This window comes from Alosa alosa, chromosome 6 (assembly GCF_017589495.1).
Source record: "Alosa alosa isolate M-15738 ecotype Scorff River chromosome 6, AALO_Geno_1.1, whole genome shotgun sequence".
NCBI lineage: Eukaryota > Metazoa > Chordata > Actinopteri > Clupeiformes > Clupeidae > Alosa > Alosa alosa.
The window spans coordinates 14,227,621-14,240,120 of record NC_063194.1 but is presented as its reverse complement, the minus strand read 5'-3'; the positions used below and the strand labels follow the sequence as shown (position 1 = coordinate 14,240,120).

The 12,500-nt window shown below is 45.0% G+C and overlaps 1 protein-coding gene across 3 annotated transcripts in view; it reads right to left on the bottom strand.

Moving 5' to 3' along the window:
* The window catches only part of LOC125295565 (voltage-dependent T-type calcium channel subunit alpha-1I-like), a 171,731-nt gene that overhangs the window by 76,950 nt on the left and 82,281 nt on the right, over nt 1–12,500 (bottom strand). For 2 of the 3 annotated variants that reach the window (XM_048244882.1, XM_048244883.1), the window contains exon 5: nt 10,163–10,296. In XM_048244882.1, coding sequence (XP_048100839.1) covers nt 10,163–10,296 — 134 coding nt within the window. Of the gene's footprint in view, nt 1–10,162; nt 10,297–10,873; nt 10,949–12,500 lie in introns of those variants that run through there. The other variant, XM_048244884.1, reaches the window with a different exon arrangement.

The window sequence follows — 12,500 nt, the reverse complement described above, 5'->3', positions numbered from 1 at the left end:
TGTTGTGAATACAGTATTTTATAGCCAACAAGAAAAAGACAAAGCAAAATACAATGACCACCAGAAAAAAATCATTGACCCCTAATGGTAACTTGGGGACAAATGAGAAGACAAGTTGTACATGAAGTAAACTTTTTGTAGAACATTACGCTAAAGTCCGATTCATTTTCATTTCAAAGTATCTGCATTGGTTCTGAACATTTCAACCGGAAATCTTCTAGGAGCAGATTGAAATGGTCTATACCTATATATATATATAGAGAGTATATCTATTCATACTGTAGGCCTATACTAAGGCAATGATTGGTGTTCTATTAAGTAACGAGTGTAAAGCACTGGTGAATAAGTGTGGCATTTAAAATAGGTTGTGTTTGAAAAACAAAATCAAGTTACTTCCTGTTAGATTTGTGTGTGTTAGGTAGAAAATTGTGTGTGGTGTTTTGCCAATTTTGTTTTAGGAAATTGAAAACTGTGTCAAACACTGTTTTGCAGATTTTGATGTGGGGTTATGGTGTTTGAAAGATGTGTTTATAGCTGTTTAATCGTGACAAGGAAAGATTTAGTGTGTAAACAAACTGTAAAAAACGACAAACTCTCTTTCTCTCTGCCTCTCTCTCCTCCGTTTTTGGACTAAACCTGGAATTCCTCACTCTACACTCCTTACTCTTCTTTTCTCTCAATTCTTATGATTTTTAAGTCTTTCTCATTTCATCTTTGACCATTTGACCATGCTTTCCTTGATTTGTTCCTTTTTGTGTGACACCGCCGCTGCCAATCTCGTTACACTCCGTGGCAAAAAGGATCTATAGGGGACCTTTGATTGACATCTGACACAGATCCAGAGACTCCAGAAGGCTGCCTGCATCAGTCATCACAAAGCACTTCATCCATGCATTGATTGGGATACATTCTATAGTGCACAGACCTCCCGCAGGCACCAGACTGAGTCAAAGAAGCTGAGAACTGTTTGGTGCATGTGAGTATGTTATGTGCCTGTGTGCGTGTGTGTGTGTGTGTGTGTGTGTGTGTGTGTGTGTGTGTGTGTGTGTGTGTGTGTGTGTGTGTGCATGAATGCGTGTGTGTGTGTGTGTGTGTGTGTGCGTGTGTGTGTGTGTGTGTGCAAGAGAGTTCGGGAGCCTGTAGGTAGCGAGCAGATTCACACAGAGGTCACTAATCGCTTTGCCCGGCCGCTACCCTCCACCCTGGGTCCGGCTGATGGGTCTCCAGTGGCGGGAGATAATGGGCTGAGGGGAGAGCCGGGCGGTGCGGTCGGTACACGGTTTTAATGGACGTAATGGATTTGGGGAAGAAACAGAAGGGTCTCACTCCTGTTGCTCTCTGATGTGTGTCTATGGGGGGATGGACTGTGTAAAGAAATGGTGAAACATGTCCTCTGAAATGAAGGACAAAGTACACACACAGGACTCACTTATATGAGGAACAAAACAAAACAATGACAAAGAATGACAGAAAGAAAGAACAAGAGAGAGAGAGAGAGAAAGAGAAAGAGAGAGACACACATGCATACTCACAACCACCTACACACCCACACAAAGAACAGAGATTGAGATGGAGGCAGATAGGGTCTGAGCTTAAAGAACACCGTCCCACTGTTTTGTGTATTGTGTCATCTTCAGTGCTCTGTTACGGATTTCAGAGTTCTATTATCGTTGGTTTGTTTGTTCAGCATATATTTAGTTGTTGTGATTAGGGCTGTCACTTTACGTTTGAAAATCGATTGCACAATCGATTGGAACAACCAACACAAGTTTCGGAAACTAAAATAGGGAATCGATTTTAACCAAATATGTACACTTCATTTTAAACAAATGAAACAAATAAAAAAGATAGATGTAACAAAACCCACAAACAAGAAGAAAAAGAAAATAAAGAATTCCGAAAGTGCAGTAGGCATTGCGAAAGCTAAAAAGAAAATTCCCACCAATTTTACGTACGGGAAACAGCTGTTTCAATCGGCTGCTGTGCTGCTGGTGTTTTGCCAAAAAAATGGAGGACAACGCGATCAACCTGTGCGACATAGCCCTAATAGCTTGAGGAGTTCGATATGGAAGCACTTCGGGTTTTGGGTAGATCAAACTATGGAGAAGGACAAGCGATAAACTGTGCAGTCGTGAGTTCCTACGTAGGTGAAATTTTTTGACAGTTTTAATCGTAAACACAGCCACGTTGAAGCCTGCAGTAATGTGTTTTCACTGATGTTATGGCAGTCCACTCCGCTCTTTTTTTTCTCGAGAATGTTGCACACCTTTTTGTCATTGTGCATGAAACTTCACGCCAAAAAAATCATCAGAAATATTGCTGGCTTGTGTGTCTTCAAGCTCCCTCATTACGTTCGTCCTAATGCCTATTAGTTGTCCGTGGACTGGCCTATGTTTGGCGTTGAAAATGGAAACGTCTTCAGACATAGAAAATCCATTTTACAATCGATTCAAAAGTGACAGCCCTAGTTGTGATGTGTGCAATTTTTTGGGGGAAATCTATTGGCCATAAAGCATTTTTCATTTGAAATAAAGGTTATATTTCTAGAAGACAGAAAAAAAGAGAGGAAGCGAAATGCAAGAAAAGAGAGAATGAATAGTGAGAGAGAGAAAAAAGAAAGAAAGAGAAAGAGAGAAAAAAGAGAGAGATGGCGGGAGAGAGAGAGAGCAGGAGTCTGCGGCACTAATCTCTGTGCGATTGTCAGAGAAGCGTAGCACACCGCACCGAGTTTTTCTCTACTTGACAATCCCATTATGTCAATTAGGCTCTGACTGACAGCTCTGTCACTCTGCCCCTAGAGGACTGCAGTCAACAAGGCATCGGGGAAGAGACAGACAAGTTTACAGCCATGTTGCCAGGATGGGCAACAGAGGGGGAACATGTGTGACATGCAGCTTGAAATGTGACAGAGAAAGAGATGACAGAGAGAGAAAGAGAGAGAGGGAAAGGTGTGTGTGTGTGTGTGTGTGTGTGTGTGTGTGTGCTTGAGAATGTTCCTGATCTATATAAATGCTTACAGTCACAAATGAGTACCCGAGGTGAAAACCCATATTCAGATTTGGACATCAGATGAGTATGAGTTCAGAGCATAGTATGTGCAATTGAGTGTGTGTGTGTGTGTGTGTGTGTGTGTGTGTGTGTGTGTATGTGTATGTGTATGTGTGTGTGTGTGTGTGTGTGTGTGTGTGTGTGTGTGTGTGTGTGTGTGTGTGTGTGTGTGTGTGTGTGTGTGTGTGTGTGTGTGTGTGAGTGTGTGTGTGTGTGTGTGCATAAATGTAACAGGGTGTTTGTGTGTATGTTAGATAGTAGTAGTCTAGTCCAGCTGGGGAAGACAGCTACTCCTCCACCCCCTCATTCATATTTAACAGGCTTCAGAGACCACAGTCAGCCTCCTCTCCTCTTCTCTCCCTCCATCCCTCTATCCTTCCCTCCTCTCCTCTTCTCTCCCTCCATCCCTCTATCCTTCCCTCCTCTCCTCTTCTCTCCCACAGTCAGCCTCCTCCTCTCCTTTTTTTCCTCCCTCCCTCTATCCTTCCCTCCTCTCCTCTTCTCTCCCTCCCTCCCACTACCCTTCCCTCCTCTCCTCTTCTCTCCCTCCCTCCCTCTACCCTTCCCTCCTCTCCTCTTCTCTCCCTCCCTCCCTCTATCTTTCCCTCCTCTCCTCTTCTCTCCTCTCCCACAGAGATGCCCAAGTTTGATGGGCATCCATTACTCACTCGCTGCTTACTGCACTCTTCCTCTCTCCAACCCCCCCTCTCTCTTCCTTTCCTTCCATTTCACTCTCCTTATCTATCTCTCCATCCTTGTCTCGCTCTTTATTTTTCTCCAAGTCTCTCTCTCTCTCTCTCTGCAATTTCAGCTGAAGACGTGATGATTTAATCTGTCTCACACTCCATCTTTCCCATGTGACTATCCCCTCTCCATCACTGTCTGCTTCCAAAAATGTCTGTCCTCCCCCCCTTCTGTTCCTCCATCATTCCTCTCTCTTCTGCTCTCGTTCACTCCTTTCTAGTACACACAGACTTGTTTCGTGTTTGGGGACATTTTTGGTGCCTGAGCGAATTCTTTACCTTGTGATTTTTGCATTGATTTTCTTTGAAAATGTTGATATGCTTAGATGAAGAATCCATAACTTCAATGTGTGTGTGTATGTGTGTGTGTGTGTGTGTGTGTGTGTGTGTGTGTGTACAGTATGTGAAAGATGGAGGGAGGAACAGCAAGAAAGAAAAAAGGAAAAAGAAAGAAAAAAGAAAGAAAGTGAGTGAGTGTGCATGTTGGTGTGATGGCTCTGGCACCAGAGGAACCTTCTGGAATGTTCTGATCACTCAGCAGACACAGACTAATTCGGGTCTGGCGCCGAGGCCAATGATTTGCATGGATGCATTATTCATCCAGACAGGAAGTGATGGGAGTGGACAGTGTGATCGGGGACACACATTACTCAGTGGGAGGTGCAGGACGCCTGTCTCGCTCAACGCTCTCAATCAGCACAGCCACACCAGAAAGAGAGAGAGAGAGAGAGAGATCTTACAGGAGGGCAAGCGCCAAGCGGTTTGTCTGAAAAACAGACACAAATACACTAACAGCAGCAATGACTGATGTCATACTGTTTATCATGTACAGTTAAGCTACAAATGATAAGTTAATAATAATAATTAAGTACAATTATTCACACCTATGCCAAATTCCACTGGACTATATAAGTATATACATGTAGTTATCCAACGTCCATTTCAGCACTTTCTCTCATTGTAAATAGATAGTGATTTAAAGGTCTGTATTTGATAATGAAGAAGTTTTAGAGTGATAGCAACACATGTGTGCAGTGGTGCCAGATATCACTTTGTCACACAGCGCAGTGACGACAAAAGCACAGCTTGGTCCTCAGTAGAACTGAGGGAAGGAATGAGGTGAAATTAAAGACGGAGTAGAGAGAGAGAGAGAGAGAGAGAGAGAGAGAGAGAGAGAGAGAGAGAGAGAGAGAGAGAGAGAGAGAGAGAGAGCATGAAAGACAGTGGCGGAGAGCTTGGGCGCTTTTGAGCAAAAGTAAGAGTGGGTCGGCTCCCTGTCGTCCAGAAATACCACATTCCTTTTCCGCCGCACTTAAGTGCAGAGAAATGTCAGCCTGCCAATTGAAATGTCAGGTGCTATGAGAGTGTCTGTGAGAGGAAATAGTGTCGGCACCCTCACCTCCTCGTGCCAGGCGACATTAAGAGCCCCCATAGCTTTACACATACCTTTAATGGGGAAATAACCCCAACCCTAAAAGAGCATTTGTATATCCTCAGACGAGGCAGGGCAAGCAAACATTCATTCTTTCTTTCTTGCGCATGCTCTCTCTGTTTCTTTCTTCTTCTCTTAGTCTTTTCTCTCTCCCTCTCTCTGTTTCCCACTCACAGATGCACACTCAATTGGACTGTGTTCATCACTCTCACCCATCAAATAAATTGATTTCAATTCAATGGCATTTATTGACACAATCAAATATAATTTACTCTCAGAAATGTACACACACACACAAACACACAGACACAAACACACAGACAGACAGCCATTAATGTTCTACAGCGTACCCATGAGAATAGAGTAGTGTAATTAACATGCACAGAGATGCCAACAGCCAACATACTGCTGTACTGCTGTAGGCAGGAAATGCACCACTCTTTGTGGTTCCCACTTTGTTGCAGGCAGCTCACTGCGCCGGGATTAGTGTGTGCTTCACCTCACTGTGTGTTCACTGTGTGCTGAGTGTGTTTCACTAATTCACGGATTGGGATAAATGCAGAGACCAAATTTCCCTCACGGGATCAAAAGAATATACTTATACACACACCAGGCTATGTTATTTTGTGGTCTGGTCACTGCGGCCCTTAAAAGGTGTACTTGTGTTCTTTTTTGTTGGTCAATAATTATTTGTGTATGTTTATCTGTATATTCTGAGAGAAACGACAAATTGCATACAATGCAATCTGCATGTGTTATCTTAGTCAATATTTAAGCCAAACAGCTTTGAAAAGCAAAATACTGTCTGAGCGAGTCTAACCATACAAGCCCACCATCACTCAAGGAGCTCAGGTGGCTCAATAATATCTGCTTTTATTTATTATTTCTAACGAATGAGGCATTTTCTCCCCAGTTGTCATCTAGCCCATTTGGTTTGGGTAACAGAAATAAAAAAATGCTCAGGAGTCAAAAGTTCAGCTGTAAGGCAACTCACACGCAAGAGTATTTAATGTAGACTATAGATACTGTTTGTTTCAATAATTGAGTATAGCATCTCATAAATGGCTCAATCTGATTGTTAATATGCTTTGAACTCAGCTTTTCATTAGGTCTAATCTTATACTACAGTATACTGTATATCAGAAGAACATTATTGTTTTCCATGGACCCGAGCAAAAGAAATAACACAAAGCCTATTTAATTAAATTTTAATATTACAGTAGATGCCTAAGATGACCTATTATATGTTTTATGTCCCGCTTGATTGCGATGGCCACAGCCACTTCAGCTGTCAACACATGCTACCTTACTGACCACAGCAGGAAGTTTTGGTTAGCTGACACAGATGAACCTATGGTCAAATATTTTTGGGGAAAATTACTGACTTTGATAGTGCTTACGTCATAATCAATGAAGACCTTAGAATAAGTGCTAATTTAGCATGTATGAGGCTATTCACCTTTTGAACTTGAATATGCTCCCAGCCCCCTCCTCCCTCTCCTGGGACTAACCCCCCTTACACTCCTGTCTGTCCTGTTCTTTCTTTTGTCCTGTCTTATATGTTGTGTTATGTCTTATATGTCACTATGCCTGCATGGAGAAATTGCCTTTCGGGATAAATAACGTTTTTTTAATTGAATTGAATTAGCATCACTGTGCTGGCTGTACTGGTGAGGTAATCAATCGGGGAAGTAGGCCAAACATTCTACTCTTCAGCAGCATTTCTTATTCATTCTGAAGTTATGTGTGCGTTTCCGTATAGTGGCCCTTCGGCCTCAGGCACTGTCTTTCATCTATAGCCTCTTCATTCAGCTAAAAACCGAAAGAGTGGAGTGGAAACCAAGAATGACACGAGGAGAGGAGGAGAGCGTAAGAGAGAAGAAGCGAAGAGGCGAGAAGCGAAGAGCGAGGAAAAGGGCCTGTGGAGATGAGATCAGGGGGGATGATGGGAGAGCAGCCCGATATGAGAGGCGAGGAGCAGCGAGGAAGACGGGGTATCAAAGCGATCAATGGACGCGAGACAGACGAGGAGAAGAACAGAGAAGTCTCCGGAGCGCAGGAAAAGAGGGATGAGACAGCAGGGTGGGGGAGGAGGGGAGGGGGAGGGGTGTTGGAGAGAGGGAGGGAGGGAGAGAGTCCCTCCAAACTCCACACATCTGTTCGCCAGCACATCAATCAGGTGCTGTGTTTGTTGGGGTAATTAGCTCACTGCAAGGGAGCGGCCTATGACACTAATTGTTTTGGTTTGCTCTGTGTGCCATGGTCTCCACTGTCCCCTCCCCGTCATGTGCCGCTCTTTTTATGTTTAATCAGAATCTTATGGAAGGTGGGCCTGTGTGTGTGTGTGCGTGTGTGTGTGTGTGCCTGCCTGAATGTGTGAGTGAAAGAGAGAGGGAGGAAGCAAGAGAGAAAGAGAGAGAGAGAGATTGTGCGAGTTCTTCCATTGGTGGGGGAGCCCAAGGGGCCTACTATAATAAGGATGAGATAGCTATGAAGAGGGTGATAGAACAGAATTGCAGCCATAGGCCACCAGCAGCCTGGTAAGACACACACCAGAACACGAGAGTGGACAACAGATCTGAAGAGAACAGACTAGAGCAGTCCATACCAGACCAGAACAAACAAGTCCAGACAAGAACAGAACAGAACAGAATAAAAAAGACCAGATCAGACCTGAACAGACCAACTAGACCAGATCAGACCTGAACAGACCAAAATTAGACCAGATCAGACCAAACTAGACCAGATAAGACCTGAACAGACCAAACTAGACCAGATCCTACCTGAACAGACCAAACTAGACCAGATCAGACCAAACTAGACCAGATAAGATCTGAACAGACCGAACTAGACCAGATCAGACCTGAACAGACTGAACTAGACCAGATCAGACCTGAACAGACTGAACTAGACAGATAAGCAGACCAGACGGATCAGAACAAACTAGACAAGGCTAGAAAATATCATACCTTTCAAGACCAGGCCAGACCAAAGCACAGCATGACCTCTGCTGATATGTGTGTGTTGACTGGGAGCATGTGGCCGTGGCCGTGGCTGAGTGTGTGAGGGGACTGTTGCCAGCACTAGAGCTGGCTGTGGCTGTGCTGGTGTGGCTCTCATAGGGCCCCTGTCTTATCTCCCCGTCAGCCTGTGGTTCATGTCCTCCGCATGTTACATTCTACTCTTCCCAAAGCCCTCCCCAGCGCTGCACTAATCCTATTTCACACCTCACGTTTCACTCCCATGACCCCTGCAACACACACGCACATGCACACGCACACACACACATTCATTCACAAACACCTGTGTACGCACACACACACACACACACACACACACACACACACACACACACACACACACACACACACACACACACACACACACACACACACACAAACACACAGTAGGGCTCACAGAATAATAACAAAAAAAATAAAACGGTCAGGGTGTACCATCTTTAAGCTCTGGAGTCAGTTGAGGGTGAAATGCCAAAAAGCTCACGTTTTCATCCCTCTCTCCCAATCTCTACCCAGAGCCTCTTATCTCTCCGTGGCTGAGGGGGATCACTGAGAGAGAGGAACTGAGCGGGTGAAAGCCAGGAGTGGGTGGGATGTACTGTAGGGCAACCCCCAGATCCATAGCCAAGGGGTACACATACTGATGAACACAGTATATATCTTTATATTCAGTTTGGTACACTTACTTTTACTTTGGGTAAATGATCTGCTTAACACCAAGTGAAAATAAATACAGTAGCAGTGAAACGCTAAAGTAAGGGGATGACAGTAAGTTCATAAGTCAAAGGCCCAGAGAACAGAGAATAGTCTGGCTGGGTACTGGCCTGTATGCACATTTAATATATATATATTAAATATTAAAATGTATATATAAAATAACCAATTACTCATGAATAAACAAGAAGAACTACAGATCATGGACACCACATAAAATATAAAAATATAGCAGCTATGAAAGAAAGAGTAAGAGAAACAGATGGAGGGTTAGCCATGGTGGAGTGATGTACGGAGTACGAAAAGACAAATCACAGTGAAGGAGACACAAGGACACTGTGGTATAAAGAGACATGGACCATTTGTCTGTGTGCCACGTCAGCTTATGTTTGCGCACACAGAGTTACACCGGGCAGGCGGTCACTCCCGGTCATCTCCTTTCAGTCGCAACGCCTCTCATCCTGCTTTCAACCAGAGCTGGAGATAAAGCCACGGCCCTCTCCTCAGCCCACACTCATGTCTGAACGCGGCCAGGCAAATGGAAATATTCTTTTTATGTAAATCAATTCATCTCCACATACACTGGGAGCATCTGAGCTGGCATCTGAGCTGCTGTACAGAACTCTCCCTCGCCCCGTGATGGACAGACAGTCTGCCTTCCCAGTGTGAGAGAGTGGCCTGTGAAAGTGTGACTGACTCGGAACCCTAGATCTCACACCCCACTATCACGCCATAACTGCCGCCTCGGACCACTCGGCGTGTGAGTTACCCAGACAAGACCGTTTTTATCCCATGTCTGTCCACTGTCATCCACCACCACCACCACCAACACCACCACCACCACCACCACCACCACCACCACCACCACCACTGCCACCACCACCACCACCACACCCTTCTGAGCCCTGTGAGAGGCTCACATCATTTACCAAAGCTGTTTGGACTGAATCGCCTGCAAAACAACACCGCATGTGAAAGTTGGATTGCATTTGCTCAACCTCAACAAGTGTGATTGGCAAAGTTTTGAATGAATTAATGAATTCATTACATCCTCCACGATTCAGGAGGATGTAATGAAATGAATTCAAGACTTAGCTTTAAGACTTTAACACAGCCAGTCAAAGAGTCAGAACCCACAAGCGATCAACCCCAGGAAAGGCCTAGACAAGAGCCAGACCGAAGGAGATGAGAATGAGGAGCCTTACCCTGCCATAACGATGAAAAAGTCCAGTCGATTCCACGTATCGCCAAGGTAGCAGCGACGGCCAAAGATCCCCAGAGCCACCATCTTCACCACCATCTCAAGTGCAAAGAAGATGTAGATGAAGGCATCAAACGCCTGAGGGAGAGAGAGAGATGGAGAGAGAGAGAGAAAGAGATAGAGAGAGAAAGAGATAGAGAGAGAAAGAGATAGAGAGAGATGGAGATAGAGAAAGAGATAGAGAGAGATGGAGATAGAGAGAGAAAGAGAGGGATGGAGGAAGAGAGAGAAAGAGATAGAGAGAGAAAGAGATAGAGAGAGATGGAGATAGAGAGAGAAAGAGAGGGATGGAGGGAGAGGGAGAAAGAGATAGAGAGAGAAAGAGAGGGATGGAGGGAGAGAGAGAGAAAGAGATAGAGAGAGAAAGAGAGGGATGGAGGGAGAGGGAGAAAGAGATAGAGAGAGAAAGAGAGGGATGGAGGAAGAGGGAGTAGAAACAGAATCTTAGGACATCTCAGACTGCTTCAGTAACATCTGGTAAACATTGTGTTTAAGCTGAACTTGTGGATGTTTGTATGATGCCACTGTGTTTTGTGTTCATCTGAATCAGACATGGAACATCACTCATTTGGCTGGAGTCTTGCAGCTTTTTGGTGTGACACCTCAGATAAAAGTGAACAAACAACGAAACACAGATAAAGCTGACCGTACGCACCAGAGACTCAAGGCATCATTTCTATTTCTGGAGATGCATCGTGTACGATCACTCCTCCGCTGCGCACTCATCTGTTTACTTGCGATTGTCAGTTTTGTTCTTCCTCAAAAGCCTCACAAGAAGCTCATCGCTCACACACACACACACACACACACACACACACACACACACACACACACACACACACACACACGCATGCACACACATACACACACACACAGACAGACACACACACACACCACTCCTGTGCAAGTCGGAGAGTGTATCTCGAAGACTGACAGCATCTCTGATTGCTTTATCTCTACCCACAATGGAGCGTGCATGTGACAGCGGCTGTTTGTTTAGCAGAAGTCGCGCACGCGAGTGGGCTACCGAACTTTAATGAAGCCGTTAATTAGCTAATAACAATCGGAGTGACGGCTGATTGCAGCTGTCAAAGAGTTCCTGGGTGGGCTAATTAAGCAGGCAGTGCTATCCCACATTTACAGTTGAGGTGAGGGTGTGTGTGTGTGTGTGTGTGAGAGAGAGAGAGAGAGACAGAGAGAGAGAGAGCGTGTGTGAGAGAGAGAGTGTGCGTTTGTATGAGGGGGGGATTGAAGCCACTGTCAGCTAGACACCATGCATAATGGCTGTCATCTCCAGCTAATTTAGCCATTTCTGCTGCACTCGAAAATGAGGCCTAGGAGTCTTCGTATTTTTATTATTTATTTATTTATTTTCGTGGTGTTATGTTCTCAGCGCTAATTGTGGTAATTAGCAAATGTGAAGGTAGAGCTGAAAAATGACATGCTGGCACACACCAAGAAAGGCCTTTCAGCATTCAGCATTCCCAGGGTGGGGAAGTGCAGGGTAAGCTACATTTGCAAGGCTGTGGGGTGTGCTGGGTATACTGTATTCCCTGGGTTGTGAGCTAGCCTGATTAGCCAACAGTGTACTTGTTGTGGCTGCAAAGCTACTTCATCTAGGAAGCACACAGGTGGCTGGAACAGAGAGGGTTTCTCATCCTGAAAAACAGTAGGCAGGCTTTATAGTGATATGTGTGATACCAGGCCACCATCGCAACATGGCCAAGTCATGTCTGACCACAAGGGAGTCCATATGACTACTGGTCATGCACCCTCTCCCTCAGTAATTTTCACAGCGAGCTTTCTGTGGTATATGAAACATGTATATCAAAGACACACACAGTTCAAACACACAAACGTACACACACACACACACACACACACACACACACACACACACACACACACACACACACACACACACACAGACACACACGCGGCGCACACACACACACACACACATACACACACACACACACACACACACAGACACACACACACAAACATCACACATATAGACACGGCGAACTGAAGATCAGCAAAAGAGCGTTGGAAGCAGAAAAAGAAAGAGAAAAAGTGAGAGAAAGAGTACGGGAGAGAGGGGAAGAGTGTGGATGAAATATATCTGCCAGTCACGCGCATGCCCTTTGCACGCTCCACCTCCACTGCCAAGAGAAGGGAAAACTCAGCGAGGGAAGCAAATGTACATCAGCCAGCCTCCGTGTTTGATTCATCACCAGGCCCCTCGCTCCTTTCCTTAGTTCTCCCTTTATTTATTTACA